General features: G+C 38.3%; 5 protein-coding genes across 5 annotated transcripts; 2 read left to right on the plus strand and 3 right to left on the minus strand.

Annotated features, from left to right (window-relative positions):
- Nucleotides 1-883: 883 nt before the first annotated feature.
- LOC108607159 (putative uncharacterized protein DDB_G0282129) lies at nucleotides 884-7173 on the minus strand. Its single transcript, XM_033294466.1, has 10 exons — nucleotides 7013-7173; nucleotides 5074-5521; nucleotides 3190-5019; nucleotides 2719-3124; nucleotides 2548-2657; nucleotides 1730-1898; nucleotides 1569-1659; nucleotides 1403-1510; nucleotides 1210-1342; nucleotides 884-1142 (listed from the first exon to the last, which is right to left on the minus strand). The coding sequence occupies exons 2-10, from the start codon at nucleotides 5449-5451 to the stop codon at nucleotides 1119-1121; spliced, it is 3249 nt and encodes a 1082-aa protein (XP_033150357.1). The 5' UTR covers nucleotides 5452-5521; nucleotides 7013-7173; the 3' UTR covers nucleotides 884-1118.
- Nucleotides 7174-7476: 303 nt separating this feature from the next.
- On the minus strand, nucleotides 7477-8675 carry LOC108605736 (3-hydroxyacyl-CoA dehydrogenase type-2). Its single transcript, XM_017995531.1, has 2 exons — nucleotides 8619-8675; nucleotides 7477-8367 (listed from the first exon to the last, which is right to left on the minus strand). Exons 1-2 carry the CDS (start codon nucleotides 8625-8627, stop codon nucleotides 7609-7611), a joined length of 768 nt encoding a protein of 255 aa, XP_017851020.1. The 5' UTR covers nucleotides 8628-8675; the 3' UTR covers nucleotides 7477-7608.
- Nucleotides 8676-9038: 363 nt separating this feature from the next.
- Nucleotides 9039-10873, plus strand: LOC108605792 (transcriptional protein SWT1). The gene is made up of 4 exons (XM_017995594.2): nucleotides 9039-9245; nucleotides 9316-9800; nucleotides 9858-10176; nucleotides 10317-10873. Exons 1-4 carry the CDS (start codon nucleotides 9170-9172, stop codon nucleotides 10538-10540), a joined length of 1104 nt encoding a protein of 367 aa, XP_017851083.1. The 5' UTR covers nucleotides 9039-9169; the 3' UTR covers nucleotides 10541-10873.
- Nucleotides 10874-11624: 751 nt separating this feature from the next.
- Nucleotides 11625-14717, minus strand: LOC108606801 (transcriptional adapter 3-B). Its single transcript, XM_017997270.2, has one exon. The coding sequence runs from the start codon at nucleotides 14677-14679 to the stop codon at nucleotides 12955-12957; it is 1725 nt and encodes a 574-aa protein (XP_017852759.1). The 5' UTR covers nucleotides 14680-14717; the 3' UTR covers nucleotides 11625-12954.
- A 403-nt stretch (nucleotides 14718-15120) lies between these two features.
- On the plus strand, nucleotides 15121-20105 carry LOC108606800 (xenotropic and polytropic retrovirus receptor 1). Its single transcript, XM_017997263.1, has 7 exons — nucleotides 15121-15342; nucleotides 16708-16873; nucleotides 17467-17865; nucleotides 17937-18912; nucleotides 19000-19169; nucleotides 19226-19359; nucleotides 19826-20105. Exons 2-7 carry the CDS (start codon nucleotides 16805-16807, stop codon nucleotides 20103-20105), a joined length of 2028 nt encoding a protein of 675 aa, XP_017852752.1. The 5' UTR covers nucleotides 15121-15342; nucleotides 16708-16804.
- Nucleotides 20106-21061: the final 956 nt, after the last annotated feature.

Below are 21061 nucleotides of genomic sequence, written 5' to 3' on the forward strand. Positions count from 1 at the left end.
AAATAAATAAATTGAGATGCTAAAACAAAAATAACAATTGCAAAATTAAAAACAAATATTAGTTAACAATAAAAATAAATCTAAATATTGCTTGCACATATGTTACTAATTAAACAATTAATTAATTCATAAAAAATATATTCATAAATTGTTTGGGGGGAATTGTTTGCCAAGTCGCTAACCTCTGAGCACGATTTTGAGCGCGTTTCGTTGTTGAGTATAACGGTAATTAAGGTATAACTAACTTAAGAAAAGAAAAGTGCAGACTATAAATTTGCTTAAGCATAAGTTAGGACTGGAAATTTAACAATTGCCAGCTGAGCATAATTATATATTTATAGCATAACATCAATTAAATATTTAGTTAATTATATATATAATTATATATTTATTTATTTAATGCTGGCAATTTAATTTGATGTAGCTTAGTTTCGTTGTATCAAAGTACTTGAGCAAATTTATAGCTGGTAGCTAACGAATTTTCTAACTAGCAGTAGTTAGAAAAGGCGCTGGTTACATGCAAACTTAAAAAAAAAAATTAAAAGTACTGCTTAGTTCTTAGAGCTTATGCTAAGTATTTTCTTTTTTAAGGGTTTTTTTTTGTATGGTAGGGTATTGACAAAAAATCACAGCTAAAAGGCAAGCAATAAATTTGTTACTTTTTATACATAACTAGAACTTTTTTTCAACGCACTCTTAATTATCGTGCACAAAGCTTGGAGCTGGGCTATATAATTTAAGTTACTTTTTATACTTATGTATATGTATATATATATATACTTTATAGGTATGCATAATTTATATACAGCTGTTTGTTTAATTTACTTGACTACGCATAATTCATATTTTGTATATATATATATGTTTGTTGATTTTTTTTTGTTTAGTAGTAATATTTATATAGTATAGCACCGAGTACAAAAAAATGTTTATAAACAGAGTTATGCTTCTTTTTTCTTGCCTTTTTGTTTCGAATTTTGTATTTGTGATTAACAATTTAGCAATTGCTGCGCCTTTAAATGCTGTTCAGCTTGCTTTGCTGATTTTAAATTCTACTACTTATGCGTATATAATTATATATATAATTTAATAATTGTTGCTGTTGATCTTGCTGAATTTTACATAGAGCCATCGCCAGAAATCTATAAGAAAATAATACGTACTGTAAATAAAATTAATGTAACTTATAAATCAGTTGAGGGCACTTGCCTGCGAATGCGAACTGTCGCTTTCAACCTGCTCGGAGTAGCAATGCTTATAGTTAAGATAGTCTAAAAGTCTTCTTGGTAATGGCAATGTCTGTATTAGATCCTTTCGTATGACCGCCTTTAGTATAACAAATCTGTGTGCAAATACAACAGTTTATAATAAAATGTATATAACATTATTATTATTAACTTACCTGCACATATGCTGCAAGCTTTGTACATGCTTAAATCTAGATACTGGATTGGTTAATTGCACACGCATTGGTCCATGCTCCGGCCGACGATGCAGAAAGAATAAATATCTATAAAATAAGTAATATAAGTTTAAATTGTATATTATGTATATTTTAATTAACGCACCTGCCGCTGCGCGAATGCTCAACCGCCTTCTCTATAAACTCTGTTATTGTTTGCGATTTGAACTTTGCATACGAACCGAACGAGAATGTGCCTGTAACGAGTAGCGAGTAACGAGTCGCGTGTAAGTTAAGTTAAATTGCTTTGAATTCAATTGTACTTACCTTGATCCTGTTCAATGCGCACATGACGCACACAATTGTTAAGCTTAAAGCTCAGCGAGAATATATAATGATCGTCGGAGCTGTCGCGCACTATAAATGAACCATCCGGCTCGTTGGATAGCACCTTTTCGGCGGCCTCGCTGGAGAGTGGACCCCAGTACCAGCCATACTGCAAATAAAGTAAGCAAATTGATAAGCAACGAGTAGTAAACAACGAGTGACGAGTAAAAAATCACATAAGAATGATGTTATTTTAGTGATTAATTATTTTAAAAATTATAAATACATAATTTATATTTCTGAGCAAGAAAACTAAAACTTAAAAATTCTAATTATTATATATTTTTTTTAGCTCAAAACAAAACCGTCTGTGTTGGATTTTTCACATATATTTTTGACTTTAGGGCAAAATGGTTATTAAAATAGTTTACATAATTTATTTCTTCAAAATATTTTTTTTAAATTTGTTTTGCTTTTGCTGAATTTAAGAAAAACTAATCTTAATGATTGCTTCGTAGGGTTTTAAATTAAAGAAATAATGTATATGGGAAATTCTAACACACAAGCTAAATTACTGCAGATAATAATAAACATTAAAAAAAAATCATAAAGTCTACAAATTTAAAAGCTATGACGGCATTTTATATAATTTTTATTTTTCTAACTAAACGCGAGTGTTGCTTTTGTTAATAAAAATATAAATGAATAATTATTTACAGTCTGCGATAAGAAACTTAATATGTTAAAACTACAGCGAGAGCTTAGCTCTAGTTTAAGACGAGTAGCGAGTAGCTTATAGCGATTTAAATGCAACTTACGTCTTTGACTTTCTCAATGCTCGAGGTAAACTGCAGCGCACGCGGCTCCTGAGCAGCAATGCTCTTCTTTTGCTCCTCCAGCTGCGCATCTTCCGAATCCGCCGCATAGGCTGCAACAGCAACAATAAATAAGTAAGAGACAGAGATAGAGCGAGAGTGAGATAGCTATACCTTTCTTTGGCAGTGGCGGCAAGGCGCGCGACTGAAATTTCTTGGGTAGAAAATGATTGGCGGTCATGGCATCCTCGCTGAGATCGGCGCTGCCATTAACCAAATTGCCAGCAGCGGCTGCTTGAGCCAAAGCTTGAGCCGCTGCAGCGCCAGTGCTGGCAGTGGCAGCGCCATTAACCGTAATTGTGACTACGCTGCCATTGGCAGTTGTGGCTGCTGTCGAAGCATTTGCTGCAGCAGCAGCAGCAGCAGCGGCGGCGGCAGCAGCAACAGTTGCTGCTGCTGTGGCAGTATTGTTGCTGCTGTTGCGACAACGATTGTGATTGTTGCGACGAAAGCGAAAGATGCTGCAAAACTTTTGCTTTAAATTCAATGAAAACTGCGATTTCTTTTCCGTATGCAGCAGCTGCTTGTTGTTGCCGCCGCCGCCGCCGCCGCCGCCGCCGCTGCTATGTGGACATAAGTGTGTACGTGGTGTGTCGCATGAGGATTTCGGTTCTCTAAAGAGGTTGGTGACTGGCTTCGTTTCTGTCTCTGCTGCTTATGGCGCTCGAGCGCATTGTTGCCAGCGCTGCCGCCGCCACTGTTGTTGCTTATATTGTTGTTGTTGTTGTTATTGTTGTTCAGCTTATCATTATCAATATTATGCTTGTTCTGTTTGCTCAAATACTTGGCGCTAACATCGCGACTGCGCACAGTGCGCGTTGTATTGCTGTTGGTGGTGTTGGTGTTGGTATTGTTGGTGGTATTGGTGGCAGCACTCGAAATGCTCCAAATGGTTTCATTGCTCGACTTGACGCCCAGCGCCTTGGGCTTGGAGCTGGCGCTAGCCGAAGACTTGCCGCCAGCATCAGCATAGAGCGTATGATAGAATTGCTTGACCTCATCCAGCGTCATGTGCAGCGGCTCCGCATCCGTTTGGCATACGGGCGTGCGATATTTGCTGCTCTGTGCTGCTTGGCGCAGCGATTTCTCTGCTGCATTATCGTCGCTTGTTTCGGCGGTGGCGGCGGCGACGCCAGCGTAGCGCTGCTTGCGTTGCTTGCGCTGCTTGCGTCGACTGCTGATGGCTTTCTTTGCTGCTGGCGGTGCCGCCGCCGCCGCCGCCGACGTCGCCTTCAGCTCCTTTTGCTCAATCATGTCCACGGGAAAGGCATAAATGTCCGAGTCTATGGGCACATTATAAAAGTCCGTAATCTCGCGCGTAAAGAGCGCATCATGCGACATGGCCTGTGTTATAAATATCGAGTCATCTGGCTTATTGGCAGAGCTAACGTTAAGCGAATTGTGTGAGCTGCTCAGGCGACTGTTGAGAGAGTTGCGCGAATTGGGACGCTGGTGATGATGATGATGGTGATGGTGGTGCGCATGATGCGCATGATGATGATGATAATGGCAATGGCTCGTATGTCCCAGCGGACTGTACAGCAGCTGACGACGCTGCAAACTGCCGTCCAGCGTTGACTGCGGCGTCTGACGACTGCGCGTGCCATAATACAAATCATAGTCATGGATTTCCGATAGTCCTGCCGTATGAAAACGCTGCTGCGCCGCCGCTGCCTTGGCACTGGCTATATTATCCTGCTCCGTTGGTATAGCCTTAAAGTAACGCGTATGATCTTGATAGTAAGGACATAGTGTTTGTTTGATTTTGATTAGCGACACCGGCGGCGGCGGCGAGGGCAGCGAGGGTGAGCAGCTGCTGTCCTGCTGTGCGCGGTCCGCTTCCTCTTCCTCCTCCTCCTCGTCCAGCTCCTCATCATCGTCCAGCAGCTCAATGCTGTTGCCCAGCGAGCTGCTGATTATATTATTCGGCTCATCGTATATATTATCCGTATGGCAATTGAGTATAGAATCGCTGGCATATAAATGTTTATTTAAAGCATAGGCATCCTTTAAACTGCGCTCCATAGCAGGCTCCACTGTTGCTACAGCTGGCACAGCTGCAACACTTGCTGCTGCTGCTGCTGCTGCTGCAGCTGCTGTCGTTGTTGTTGTTGTTGTTGTTGCTGCCTCCGTTTTGTTGGCAAGCAGCAGCACCAGCTCTTGATTGTTTGCTGTCTCATCCTTTAGATGCTCAAAGCTCGACTGCGAGCTTGTCCAGCGTCTGAGACTATTAACTATATTTTTGGATATCGAACGCACCAGCGTTGTTTGCGGTGAATCCTGAAATTCAGGCGGTGGATCTATGGGCGCCAGCGGTCCCTTCTTTAGCGTATTAAAATTCTCCGCACTCATGCCGCCCTCCGAGCAATTGTCCAGCGAATCGAATTGCGATACTTCGCCATCGCTTTCAACCATCTGCAAATAGTTTATGTTTAATTAACAATTTACTGCATTTATTTGTTTGCTTACCTCAATTTCAAATTTACACATGCCCAGCCGATAGCTATCACCACTGGAGATGGAACTATTTGTTGTTAATGGAACACCGCTGTCATCGCTTAAAGATGCTGCTGCATTCAATTCAATGCTATTGGCGCTCACCAGCTCGTGCTCTCGATCCCGGGCCAACATGTTGCTAAAGCTATCGCTACTGCATATGTTGCTGCTGTTGTTAATAATGATGTTGCCGCTGCTGGTGCTGCTGCTGCTGTTGATCGTTGCACTGTTGCCGTTGCACTGCAGCTGCATTGCAGACAGCAGACTTGTCGTTTGATTGCCGTTGTTTATCGTTATTATATTCGTTAGACTCGTGTTGTTGGCTTCCTTAAGCTTAATGGACGATTCCATGTTCTAAAAAAAAATCAAGCAAACACACACACACACACACGCGCCCGTTTGCGCTCTCGTCTGTGTGTGGCTGTAATAAAATGAATTCAATTAATTTAAACAAATATTTTAATCAAACGCTTTTGCTAAAATTATTATAATTAGCGCAATAAAATATTTTTAAGCAGATTTTCGCATATTTTGCATTTATTTTTAAGCATTAAGTGCAATTTTTGTTTTATATTTTTGTATTTAAATATCAACACTTAATTACTTTTGCTTTAATACATTTTTTATTTGTTTTTAAAAAAACATATTATATGCATATTATATTTATTTGCGCTTTTGCCAAAATTTATATTTGTACACATTAATGTAAAAAAATTTTATTTATTATTAAAAATGATTATTTATTTAGTGCCGGCTGCAAAAACCGGAATTAAGTTGACAATTATTTTATTTACAGTTGCCAGAAGCAATAAATATATTTTTGTATATTAATAACGCTTTGATTTATGCAATGCAAACACACACAGACACATCACATCACCTGACCTTTGGGTGCGGCGATATTGCCTCTGCTGCTGCTGCAGTTGCAACAACAACATTTGCAACGAGTGCACCAAATTGAAGGTCAATGACAGTTGCGTGCGCCTTAATGCCGCCCAGTCTTTACACCACAGCCTCCAATACACACACACACACACATACTCTTACGCATCTTTAGCTTTTTGCCGCCCACATGCACACACACACACTCACACACATGCCCACCATACATATACAGTTTTGGCTTTCAGCATTTGCTTGTGCGCAGAAATTGTTGCGAATTTTCGTAGTAGATTTTGGGCGTAGATTTTGTTTGCTACTTTTTTACACACACACACATGCAGATACAAATGCATAGTTAACTGTTTATGTATATATGTTTTGCAAATTTCAAGTGCGTAACATAATTTAACAAACATGCATGTATGTATATCTGTAAATAGACGCCCACTAAAGGCAACAATCGCCCAGTCAGAGTAAAACGCAGCAGCACCCAAAAAAAAAAAAAAAAAAAAGAGTAGTAGCCGGGATACAAACGCAGCGCAGTCGTCGTTGACGTCGTCGTCGTTTTTGTAGTAGTAAGTCGTGTGCTGTAGTAATTTTTTCTGATATACCGCTATTTTAATGCGAATACGTTAGGATGTACTTACATACATACATGTGCATCTGTATATATACATATATATATATATACAGCTTAGAGTACATGCATGTGTGTGCAAGTAAGCGAGCGATAGAGCGTTGCATTATGGGCTGATAACAAAAAAAAGTCTTATTCTTATTAGAATTATTATCACTTTGTCTGCAGCTACAGAGAAACGCACACACACACACACACATTTATAATCGTAGATGCATATAACACCTTTGCTTAATTTGATTATTGCTTACATACACACACCCATGCAATTAGTTTATTTGTACACGCACACACAAATACACATATATACATTTACACGCTACGAAATGCATTAGCATTCATTACAATTTTCTCATTTGCACACACACACACACTTACACACTATACACTTGCCTTGTTGTTATGTGCGTGTGTGTACTGCGCTTTATTTGTTGCTTAACACACGCACTTTGTTAATGGCCACGCACACACGCATATTGTACGCACGCTTTTGCATTTGCATTAAACAATTGCAATTGTTTTACGACGGCGGCGTCTTGCAATTTGAGCATTATTTGATTTTTTATACTACGCTAGAGGTGACAGTCACGAAACACTGAGAACGGTGCGGATTATCGATGTCTTAGAAATTAGTGCTGCTAGTGCTACTATGCCGACGAAAATAAAGCTAAAACCGCTAAAATAAATCACAGAGCAAAGTTAATTTAAAAAGGCTTATTAAGTTATTGGCTATAGCTACAAAATGGCTAAATTGCACTTGGCGCGCAAGTAATAAAATTTTAAATTTTACATGTAAATTCAAAAACAGCCTGAACTTGGCATATGAGTAAATCTTTTATACCAAGAAAAATGCAATATTTCCAATTGAAATAATCGAAGTCACCGATAAAAGTCAATAAATCGGTGATTTTATAGCTTTACTTTGGACTTATAATAGACAAATTTCACAAAAATATAAATGCAATTGAGTTGGGATTTTTAGCACATGTCTAGGGCATCATGCGGAGAGCACCATCCAGACGAATAACCTCGCCATTGAGCAAGGGATTCTCATAGATAGACTGGACCAGCTGGGCGTATTCGCTGGGCTCACCCAGACGCTGAGGGAAGGGTATAGACTTGGCCAAGAAAGTGCGCACCTTCTCTGGCAGCGCAGCCAACATTGGAGTATTGAACAAACCCGGCGCAATGGTGCAAATGCGAATACCCTGCGTGCTCAGATCACGGGCAATGGGCAACGTCATGCCCACAACAGCTGCCTTAGAGGCAGAGTAAGCAGCTTGACCAATCTGACCATCAAAGGCTGCCACAGAAGCAGTGTTCACAATAACGCCACGTTGTCCATCCTGATTGGGTTCATTGGCGCCCATCAATCCAGCAGACAAACGAATCACATTGAACGTGCCCACAGTGTTGATGTTGATGACACGCTGGAAGTCCTCTAGCTTGTGTGCAACATTCTTGTTGAAGTTGTAAGTCTTCACAGCGGTAGCAGTGCCAGCACAATTAACCGTAAAATCCAGGCGACCAAACTTATCCTTGGCAGTTTGCAAAGCAGCGCTAACATCCTTCTCCGAGGTGACGTCCACGGGCACAAAGACTACCTTGTCGCCCAGCTCCTTGGCAACTTCGTTACCTTTGGATGAGGGCAAATCGGCCAGGACGACACTGGCTCCTTGACGCGCCAAACGCTCCGCTGTGGCACGTCCCAGGCCAGATGCGCCACCAGTTACCAACGTCACAACGTTCTAGAAAAAATGATGTTTTTAATTTAATAAATTTTTCAAAAATTCTTTTATGAGTTGTGTAATCTAAATCACAAGCTACACTCACTTATACACATGTTCATACATAAACAATTTACAGTTACGCTCTTAGTATATTTTTTCCAATTGGACTTTGTACCCGGCTACTGGTTATCACTTGCAAACAACATGTATATTGCTTTAATTGATAATCAATGCACACTGTTCATAATAATTTATTTTTGAGGACCTACCTTAATCATTTTTATGCTTTGTTTAAAATAAAAAAAACAGAAATTAATAAAACACCGGTTGCTGCTGCTGTTGACGACCTCGAACACAGATGGCTATTTGCCGAATGCCTAAAAGTGGCGGCAGTGCAAATGTCAAGTGTGGCGGCAGTGCGCAATAAATTTGACGTAATCGAAAAGCTTAACAGCAAAATAACATCGACAGCTCAATACACTGTAGTGTTGGATTGCTCATGAGTGACTGAGCAAAAAAGATTTGTTCACTAAACTGTTTCTTCACAATTGCTTATTTTTGCTCATTTACCCTTTTTCGTTATTAATGCGAGTGAACAACAACAAGAACGAGTTGACTCATCTCAAAAATAGAACAATTGAACAAGTTCACCCAAATGAGCAGTTCTTTGCCAACACTAAAACATTGGCAGACCTGGACAGAGTTACAACGTGCATATTTTAGCTGTGATAATTGGCTTATTGTTTTTTTTTTTAGTTCTTTTTACTCACGGTAATATTGTAAAATAAGCTTCATACAGTTAAATGTATGAAATGCTGCCATGGCTAGTCGTAAAATTGAGAAACTCGACGAAGATGAACAAAATAAAATTATATTAAAACTGCGTCAGCAACAAGGTATGTATACACCGTTACTATTGTTATACACACACACTTTTGTATGTATACATGCAAATTTTTCCTTTAGCTAGCAACAATTGCAAACAGCCTGCGCAGGACCGTCTGAAGCGTCTGCAGACCAGTTTGATTAAAAAAAACGAAAGACATGTTGTTGTTGCAAAGCGTAGTCAGCGCGGCAGCGGATCAGCAGGAAACTCAACGCAGCCAGCGCTGCGCAAAACAAAAACAAGAACATCACAAACTTTTGCTGCTGGTACAAGTAACAAAAAAAAGACTACGAAAAATCCTTGGGCTAAGCCCTCAGCTCTCTTGGATGCAAGCAATCGTCAGCCAAGAGAACGTGGAACGGCAAATTCACGCTTAAAGCAATTGCGCGAGTCGTTACAAATACAACGGCAAATGTTTGCCAGCAGCAGCAGCAGCAACAACAAAAACAACAACAACAACCAATGCAAGAATAATAATTGCACTGAAGTCAAGGAGTCTGATGCTGATGACCCAATGGACGTAGACATGGATGACTATAAACCAGTTGAAAGCAGCTACACTACAGTAAGTCTTATATTAATTGGCATTATTGATAAGAAAATATTAAATTATGCTTTAAAGACATCAAAGCCAGCAGCAAAGCTGGAGGCACCAATTGAGCTGCTGAATACAGAGCAAACACTGCCTGGACGTCGCCTGGATCACATGTACTTCGTCCTGGATACCAATGTGCTCATAGATGAGCTGCTATTCGTCGAGGATCTTTGCAAACTGGCGCTATGCGGCACCAAGGGCAGCATGCTCTATGTGCCTTATATAGTGATAAAGGAGCTAGATGGACTGAAGCATAATCGTGCGAATGATGCGCTCAAGAGTAAGCTGGCCCAGCGAGCTATACGCTATTTGAACAACAAGTTTGATGATAGCCTCAAAATACAAGGTAAATATAAGATAAAATAAAAAAAAAAACATTTAAGAGAAAATTACACAATTTTTCATGCCCCTCCTCTGGCTGCGTGGCCCCGTGTATCCGAGGGGGGGTATTGAAACATTGTGTAATTTTCTCAAAAAATGTTCCAGCACAATCTTCCGTGGAGGAATCGGAGCACTTGATTGATGTGGACTGTCCCGATGATAGCATCGTCAACTGTTGTCTGCAGCTCAAGGCGCAAGTGCCGCATCTAATGCTGCTCACCAACGATGACAATCTGCGGCTCAAGGCAAATGCTTCCAACATACAAGTGTCCTGCCGTTCCGATTTGAAGGTCGAGCATCAGGAGCAATTTGCAGCATTATCCTCCTAGCATCAGCACTGGGACTGTGATAGACGCAGAACAAAGAGAGAAAGCAAGAGTGAGGAAGAGGGAGATGGTGATGAAGAGATAGAGCGGAAGAGAAGAAGAAGATAACAAAGCAAACCATTGCACCGCTGACAACTTGAAGTACAATTCGCATCTATTCATTAAAACTTTATATACACAAATTTTTTGTATCATAAACTAAATGTAGTGTTTATTCCACAAATGTATATACACAAATATATCTAGCATCTAGCTATAGTTTACATATATAGTATGTAACTGTAACTGTAACATCATAATAAACGTTGACTGAATTATAAGCAATGAAGTTTTATACTACATACAATTGAATACGCTTGTTTTATTCTATTTGCATTTTGATTAAGACTTGGGTTGGGTTTCTATTGCTTATAAATTGCAAAGAGAAAGAGAGAGAAAGAAAGTTTGTGAAAAACAGACAGCAAGAACAGCTAGAGAATATTTTCCAACTATTTGAAGACAAAAAGAATTTTTAATATGTAAATTTAAAATATTACAAGCGCAAAGTTGTTTCATTGTTAGATAAAGTGTATAAATCAACAAGCTATTAAATGTTAAAAAAAGCTTTTTATTTTTTTTTTTTTCATTCTTTCATAAATGTTTGTTTTCAATTATTTTACAGCTTAATTGAATTATTATTTCTTTTACTTCATCTAAGAAATTTTAAATGGAAAACTTTTTTATTTCTTTTTTTTTTATGAATATTTGTGTTCACTTAAATGAATTTCAAATATATTTTTACAGTACATTACATTACATTGAAAATGTAAAGTAAAATAACATTTAGTTAAGCTTTGAAATATTAAATTGAAGATTTTTTTATTTCCTTTTATAAATAAATAATTTAAAATATACTTTTATAGATTATGAAGGTAATTAAAATAAAAATATATATTTTACTTAAGCTATGAAATATTAACTGGAATAACTTTTTTATTTCTTGTTTTTAAGTATTTGTTTATACTAAAATAACTTTTCGTAAGTATTTGCTAAAAATATATGTTTTTTTTTACAGTTTATACATTTTATTACAAATTTAAGGCGTTATTATATCTTTTACTTAAGCTACGATATAGTGTATTGGAAAACTTTATTTCTTTTAATTTGCTTGTATTTGATTTTTGTTAAATGCGTTTTAAAATCTAAAGTCATAACTCCCATTTATTCAGATTAAAATCTAACAATTGCCTTGAGATAAATATATCAATATGTGCCCAATTAACGGCATTCATATATACTCTATATATATGCAATATATGTATATGCGGATATAATTCACGCATTATTTCTTTTACACGAGATTGTTTAATTTTAATTAAGCTTATCGAACGGTAAATAGCTGTAGCTTCCGCTGCTCTATGCTCTCTTGCTCGGGTTATAGGCCCGCATTTGGGCCAAGTTTTTAGAGCGCTCTAGACGCTTGAGCCGAACGGTAACGGTAGCGGTGGTGGTGGTGAAGCATAAAGTTCGTTTTGCCATAATTATCTAATTAAAGTTTATTTAAGGTAGGGGACCGACTTAAGCTATTTACAAAGTTTTATGTCTAAGTGTTTCGCTTTGTGTGTAAGTATTTTTTTTTTAATTAAGTTATTGGCTGACAAAGGCATATATGCACTATAACTCTATTTATCAGTCAGCTGTAAACAAATGATTCACTTTTTGATTTATATGGCAGTTTATACAAGTACAAAAATAATGTTCATTGCTTTTGTGGGCATCATGTGAATTGTTATATCATATGATGCAGTGAATCATGTGAGTGGTGAATCGATATGAGTTGAATCATATGGATTGCACCTGCAGGTGCATTTGTTAACATATTGGTAGTGACTCCTTTTTTTTCTTTTTGTTAATATGTGTTTGTATATAATCAATTGATTCAATAAGATTTGCATTCATTCGCAATGCTACAAAATGAATTCATTTGTAAGCGTATTTATGTGTTCAAAATAATTAATCAATGCATTCTACTCTTTTTTGGAAGATCATTCATTTGCCAACAATGCTTGACTAAATGAATTCATTTAAAATGTGACAAAAATAATTCATTTGCAATTAATTTCAAATGCTTGAATTGATTCAATTGGCTTAGTACTATTGTGTTTAAAGGCATCGATGCAAAAATTAAATCTAACTTAAGTTTGGTTGGTCTTTTAACTATTGCTTGTTGGTTAAGTGATTGTGTATACAAATGTTGGTCGCTTGATTCTTTAATGAGTGCACAATTCATTAACAGCTGTGCATCATGCACATTGCAAAGGCAAATCCAAGTGATTGTTGTCGTTGAGGCTTTGCTCCCATTGATGCATGAGCAGAGCCGATGTGGCAGCCCGATGCAGAGCCAGAAGCTGGCGCCAGCCCCAGGCTAATCCCCTGTCCTACAATTTTCCATCGCTGAAACCTATAGACGAGCTCGAGCTGGCAAGGGTGAGCACCTGCATCTGTTCCAATTGTTCGGACAGCGAACGCTGCTCGTTGGTCAAACGCAGAATCTCTTGCTTCTCCTCGAGCGTATGGGCCTTGCGCTTGGAACGATACTGCAGATTGCGCTTGTAGCACTCGAGAATCTCCTGATCAATGGTATCCAACTTACGCTTGACTTCAATGCGCTTAATTTCTTCGTTGGCGGCAGCACGCAGACGTTTCAGTTCCTCGGCATTGAATTGAGCCACGCTGCCAATTTCCGAGGTGACGCGTTTAATTTCCAGCAGCACTTCATCAATGTCCTGGTCATGTGGGTTGAGTTCATTTGAAAGCAATATGCCGCTATCCAGCAGCTCACGCTTCAGACGCTGCTCAATGCCGACGCCGTGCTTGAGCATGTTAAGCGCACCATATTTATCCTTGCTGGAGCTGGAGCCGTGCTCGGCGCTGTGACTGTGACTGTTGCTATTGCTGCTGCTGCTCTGCTCAGCCACCGCTGCCTGCTCACTGGGCAATGATTCCTCCAGCAGCGCGGAGACCAAACGCTGTGTCAGTGGTCCTGTGATATTCTTATCCAGCAGCTGATCGGCCTTCTTCAGCATATTCTGTGATGCTTGGGATTTCTGGCGTCCATTGCCGGGCTGCAGCGATTTCATATCCTCTTGCGCCCATTGTGTGGCATAATGTGGTCCCAGCACTGGCAGCGGCGGCACCAGCGGGCCACGATATTGCTCCAGCAGATCATCCAGCAGGCGCAGATCCTCATTCGTTAGCGGCATGCAGTAGGGTTCGACGGATAACCAAAATTTGTTGGGCATATCGTTTTTGGGCAACGCTAGCTTTGGTTGTGGCGGCAACTGCGGTGGCGCTTGCACAGTATGTTGCGCTGGCTGCGGCGGTGGCTGCGTTATTTGCAGCGTCGGAAGCGTTAGATAATCCATGCTATCATCTGTAAGCGGACTATGCTTGGCCAGATGCTTTTGTGCCATCTGTGCCTTTGTTATAGTCACGGCGCTATGCTTCTTGCGCACAACTGTGGGATCGTCACGCATTTTACGTTTGCCGCCCGCCGGGCTGCCTATGCCGCTTAGTGAAAGGCCATAGGGGCCACCGTTACTGTTGCTACTGCTGCCCAAGCCAAGCAGTCCATTGAGCAAGCTGGTCTGCATGGGCGGCGAGCTTTGCGGTAAACGATCATACCTGCGTCGATCCTGTCGTCTTTCATCCCTGTCCAGGCTATCGTATTCGGCTTTTAGCACACGCGCACGCAGCGCTACATTGGATAGCATTTGCTCTAGCTCCAGCTGCACCGCGTCCAGATTCTCGGCTGCCAAGTGCTCGTCGGCGGGACGCTGCAGCGCTGCTGCTATAGCTGGCAGCGTTTTCGGCATCTCGCGACGTCGTATTAATGGTATTGGAGTACCACTTGGCATTGCCATCCCCTCCAATACACCAACCTCAGCTTTGTGGCTCAAAACAGCAGCCGCCGCAGCTGCGCTGCCACCGAGTAGGGTGCTTCCAAGGGTGATGGTGCTGCTGCTGCTGCTGCTACTGTGTGACAGTAGCTTACCTGCTGACATGGTGTAGCCAAGGCTGCTACCACCTCCGCCAAAGTGCGCCATTTTAATATTCTTCAGGTTTGTGCTCATTGCATTTGATTTTAAAATTGACAACAGCATAAAATAACACTATCAAGGCTAAATTGTTTTATTTACGATGCTAGTCTGGCAACGCCTAAGAGCTGCCACTCTGTTAATATAAGTTAACAGACACTGTTAAATTGCAAAGTCTTGCCCTTGGTCACTTTTAGCGTTGTTGACTTTTTTTTCAAATAGATCAATATTTGAAGCTAAATTTTTGAAATTACAATTTTAAAATTATATTTATCAGTTTATCTAAGTATATTTTTTAACTTACCAAAAATATTAAATAGCTTTTTTTTTTGTATATCAATAGCATTAGTATATTTAGTTTACCAAACACAAAATATTCACGCTTCTCGCTTGCACCTATTAAAATAATCACGATGCACTGCTCTGCACACTATTGTTATGGATGACACATGCTAATTTGCGGTTTCTGGTCACACTGGCTTTAGTTCTTTGTTATTCCGTGCCGCGTTAAATGCTATATCTCGTTCTTGTACTTAATTTCTAAATGTACTTAATCAATTAATTCAATGTGTAGTCTTTAAATAATGATAATGCGCCCGCAGTTAAAACGCGCCAGTTAAATATAACGTTAATAATGCCAAACAAACAATAAGCTGCAAAACGAAAAAAGATAATAAACCTGCAACAATAATAACAGCAAGCAAAAAAGGCGCCGCAGCCACAGCGTTAGTATGTCAACATTACACACACATACACATGTACTTGCATATGGGCAACAGTGTAATATTTATTTATGTAATTGAAAAACAATTTTTTGTTTGTTAATCCCATGATGCTATCAATTAATTGCGTGTTCTTGTTGTTGTTGCTATACTCAATCAACAGTTGAATGCGACGCTGACAGCGTCTTGTACGCAGGCGCTATTTTGTCCAGGCAGCGCAGTCAACAGACATAACGGCACTTACTCTCACTGAGTCAGTGTTACAGCTAGCAACAAGAGCAACAGAGCAGCAGCCAGAAGCAGAAGAGATTAAGAATTTACAGTTATCAGCTGAGCAATTGAGCTTGTAACAAATCACTTTGAACAGTCGCGTTTATCACCATAGTCAACAATTCTCTGATATTAAATTGACATAGTGGAAAAAACAGATATGATTGATAATAGTTTAATAATTTATTATGCTGTCTTTTTGTTTTGTGTGCAATTTGTCCAAATCAGTTTTGGTTTATGTCTGTATCAAGTGGACGATGCTGACAGTGAGTGAGTGAATGAATGCAAGTTATTGATTAATCAACCTTGCACCTGTTGAAAAAAACAAAATAGTGCTCGCGCGCGTTTTCTCTCCCTTCTGACTATTTGTGTGTATTCGTCTTTTTGTGTGTGTCATTGTCCTGAGCAATTGCAATTCGAAGCTTGTGCATCTATTATTTATCCCGCAGCTTTTTGTATTGCTGTTTTTTCTGCTACAGCTGCTTTTACAAATATTTGTGCAACTGATTAAAAAAGCATTAAAGAGTTAGCTTTGTGGTTTGTAAAAATTTTGTATACACTACAATGCAGTGTTGGAAGTTTGAATATAGGTTTAAAATAAAAAAAATTTAAAAGATCAACATAAAACTAAAAGAAAAATAAATTTAAGGTTTTCAACAGCATAATAATATTAAAAAAAAATGCATAAAAATAACTATTTATATATAACTGTATACAAATTTCCAACATTTAAATTTCTTTTTAACAATTTGTGCAACATATTAATTTTTTTTTATAAACTTATCTTCACTATTTACCTTACGGCTGATTTGAAAAAATTTTCCAATTTACTTAGCTGATTAAGCTCAATGCGCTAATGAGATACAAATCCATAAGTCTACACAACTTACTCAAATACAAATACATATAGAGACATTATAGCCAAATTATTGCTTATCAGGTGTAAACACAGTCACACACACACACACACAACACAGACAGACAGAAAGTATGCTTGTTACTAAGTAAGCTTAAGTGTAGGGTACACACGCTGCCAGTCAACCGTTAAATTACTTACAAACTAAACAGTTATAAACATATTGCAATTGTTTCTTCTTTACAGTTGCGCCCGCAACGTTGTGAAGCGGTGGTAATCAAGCCAGGGACACCAAAGTGCAAGAAGTAGAAGAAAAGAACAGAAAAAACAGCAGCGGAACGTCATGAAGTTTGCGGAGCATCTGTCGGCGCATATAACGCCAGAGTGGCGTAAACAATATATCAACTATGAGGTAAGCCTTTGTTTATAAACATATATATTTTACACTATGCAGGAAACGCAGTAAAGAGTTCAAGTATCTTAGCAGTTTGCTATGACTAATAACATTAAAACTCAAAAATTGTCTAGACTTTGTATGTCTCTCAACATTTAAAGTGACAATAAATCAAATGAAATTCGAAACACATATTTATTTGGGTTATGACCTCAAAAAGAGAGGCCATTGTCCATCTATAAATTTTGTATATCGTATCTAGAGATGGACAGTGGCCTCTTTTTTGAGGACATGACCCAAATAAGGCTCAGGCCAGGCCCTGATGGGACAAATTTTGAAAAGCCGAGCACGAATCTGGCCCAATATAATTTTACATATTTTTTTTATTTAATTATTATTGCTTTACATTTTCTTTTATAAAAAAATAATATAATAGATTATAAAACATAATTAATATACCAGTTCAGTAGCTGAGAATTCACTCAGGGTTTTCAATAAATAAAAATTGATGAATTTACTAAGACACAAATATAAACAAAAATCCGTAGCGCAGCTAAATCATTGTTTATTTACATACAATATTAATAACAATCACTCTTTTTATTTGACAGGAAATGAAAGCTTTGCTATACATTGCCGTAGAGGAGGCTCCGTCAGTGGATAGTGTGGACGATGAAGTGCTGAAGCGTCACTTTGCCAACTTTGATGAGAACTTTTTCTGCTACTGCGATAAGGAGTTGAAAAAGATAAATACATTCTACTCGGAAAAACTAGCGGAGGCGACACGCAAGTTTGCCACACTGAATGCAGAGCTTAAGACAAGCATTGAAGAGTCCGAACGTAGCGCCAAAAAGTCCAAGGGACAGAAGCGTCATGCAGCGTTGCCCGATCGCAAGGCACGTGAACTGAAATTGGCCTTTAGCGAGTTTTATTTAAGCTTGATATTGCTGCAAAATTATCAAAATCTAAATCATACAGGTTTTCGTAAGATACTCAAGAAGCATGACAAGGTAATGGGAGTTTGATTGATTTATATACGAATCATTTTTGTAATTGAAAGTTAATTTATTATGTTTTGTAGTTGTTGCGCGTTGATACGGGCGCCAAGTGGCGTCAGGAATATGTGGAGGCATCACATTTTTTTATCAACAAAGATATAGATAACATCATCAATGAAACGGAAACGACGGTGACGGGCGAGCTTGAGGGCGGCGATAGGCAGCGGGCTATGAAGCGATTACGCGTGCCACCGCTAGGCGAACAACAAAGTCCCTGGACTACCTTCAAGGTGGGACTCTTCTCGGGCAGCTTTGTAGTGCTGGGCATTGTCGTAATACTCTCCGCCTTGTTTCACAACATTACCGGTGAAGATTTAAAGGTTACTTTTCGTCTTTATCGCGGTCCTTTGCTGATTATCGAGTTTATCTTTTTGATTGGTGTCAATATCTACGGCTGGCGTTCGTCCGGTGTTAATCATGTACTTATCTTTGAGCTCGATCCACGCAATCATCTATCGGAGCAGCATCTCATGGAGTTGGCCGCCATATTCGGTGTCATCTGGACTCTGAGCATGCTCAGCTTTCTATATAGCGCAGCCCTTAGCATTCCAGCGTTTATAAATCCGCTAACCCTAACTCTTATTATGGTGTTATTCCTGGTCAATCCGTTTCATGTGCTACATCATGATGCACGTTTCTGGCTGCTGCGCATTACAGGACGCTGCATTGCCGCACCATTCTTTCATGTGGGCTTTGCTGATTTCTGGCTGGGCGATCAACTGAACTCGCTGGCCACTGCTCTCTTGGATTTTGAATATCTCATTTGCTTCTACTTCACCAATGGCAACTGGTCACAGGCCATAGATGCTTCGATTTGCATGGAAAAGGATTTTATTGTACGTCCTATAGTCAATTGCTTACCTGCCTGGTTCCGTTTTGCGCAATGCATTCGACGTTATCGTGACTCGCGTGAGGCTTTTCCACATTTAACTAATGCGGGCAAATACTCAACCACTTTTCTAGTCGTTATCTTTGCCACACTTAAGAGCTACAATAGTCGTAAGTATTAACATTTAATCACAGCTTTATATCACTATCACACTCACACTCATAATCGGCTCTATCTCTTTCTTTTTCATGTGACAGGCTACTATGCTAGTTCATTTGATAATCCATATACTTGGCTATGGATTGTCGCTTCAATTGTATCCTCTTGTTACTCCTATACTTGGGACATTAAAATGGATTGGGGCTTGTTTGATAAAAATGCTGGCGAAAATACATTTTTGCGTGAAGAGATTGTTTACTCATCCACGGTAATTATAAATTTACTTTGTTCTATATACATATAATACATTTATTTTATTTTCAGGGCTTTTACTACTTTGCCATTGTCGAGGATCTTTGCTTGCGTTTCATTTGGGCGCTCTCATTCTATTTAACGGAAATGAAAATAGTTAGCGGGGATATTATGACTTCCATAACTGGCATATTGGAAGTTTTTCGGTAATAATAATTTAAGATAAACATAAATCATAAGCAAGAGCGTCGGCGGTAGCCAGAACAATCAACAATTTAAAGTGTGACCCAACCTTAACAATCTCTGTTAAAATCTCGCTCAAAAGCTTATCTTTAAATTGTATTATTTATTTTTATTCATTAAGAATTTTATATATTTTAGGCTTCTTTACTTAAATACATATAAATGTTTTTAGTTTTTGCTTAGAATTTCGACTATAGAGATGTTTAAAACTTAATTTATTATATTTTATATTTTTATATTTTTCTATTACTACTTTCTTATTCGACATTGTTAATTGTCTAGAAATCCAAAAGAAGAATTTCATCTATGAAAATTTGACTAGATAACATTTCTTTTCAAAATGAAATTTATTTATAATTATATTTATTTGCGAGCTATAACTTAATTTTTAATAATATATCAACTAAAATTTTTTTATTCTCTTTTTAGACGCTTTGTGTGGAACTTTTTCCGCTTGGAGAACGAGCATCTCAACAATTGCGGTAAATTTCGTGCCGTGCGCGATATTTCTATCGCCCCGCTGGACTCATCTGATCAGACGCTCATTATGCGCATGATGGATGAACCGGATGGTGTGACAAATCGTTATACCAAGACTAACCGACCCAAGCCAAAGAAGATTAGGGATCCGGAGAAGCGCAGCTTGTTGCATCCCCGCGTCTCCTTACCCGACTTAAGCATCGATATGGATAATAGTAAAAAGCTCTAGCTGACAATGAAAAGCCGGTCTTCCTTACGAACGATTTCGTTAACTGTAATTATAATTTTTTTGGGAATTTTTTTTTGTTTTACATCGTTTATAGTTTTGTTTTTCTGGTTAGATAAGTTAAGTACTTAAATCCCAACCCGCTAAAAAAATTCCAGCAATAATTAGCCCTTAAGTTTATTCCAACAAAATTTACCATTCCATTTACCAAAAAAAAAAACGAATACACCTTGTGCCCTTAAACTCGTTAGCCTAACAAGAAACAGAAGAAGTCGGCAGTATTACTTAGAAAGGCAATAATTTTACAAAATTGGCACTAAACAAAACAAAAACTAACATTCCTTTTTGTACTAAGCATTGCCTTCCATACTATATATACTATAATATTTTTCTATATTTTTATTTCATATACATTTTGCGTATGTTTTTGTTTTTGTGCACAACTGTACTTGGTATATTATAAAGTTGAGCGCTTATATATTTTTAGTTCAATTTAGTTCAAATTTTTAGAGGTTCACACACTAGAAAAAGACTTTTGTTTTTCAAAAACAACGCTTTGAACTTATTTACATACACATACATACATATATGTATAAAATCAATTGATATAAAATATACGAAACATACATATTATATTTGAAATCTAAATGTGTAGTTAACTGAAATGAACCTTAAGGACTTGAACGTATTTTAAATGTTGCTAAACAAAAAATATTCAATATGCAAACATGTGCAAGTTTTAACTGCTTGTTGCTAAAAAACAGAATAAAATATACAATACAATATTATAATATATAAAAATAATACCAACATATATATAATACTATACTTATGTATGCGCATATGGAACTAATAAAAATCTTGATGTGAAAATAAATTATGTATTATGAAAAATATGTATGAGCAGAGAATATAATATATTTTATAATCTTTGTTGTTAGGTATGAAAAAGTAAGTTT

The sequence above is a fragment of the Drosophila busckii genome, chromosome X (genome assembly GCF_011750605.1).
Source record: "Drosophila busckii strain San Diego stock center, stock number 13000-0081.31 chromosome X, ASM1175060v1, whole genome shotgun sequence".
Lineage (NCBI taxonomy): Eukaryota > Metazoa > Arthropoda > Insecta > Diptera > Drosophilidae > Drosophila > Drosophila busckii.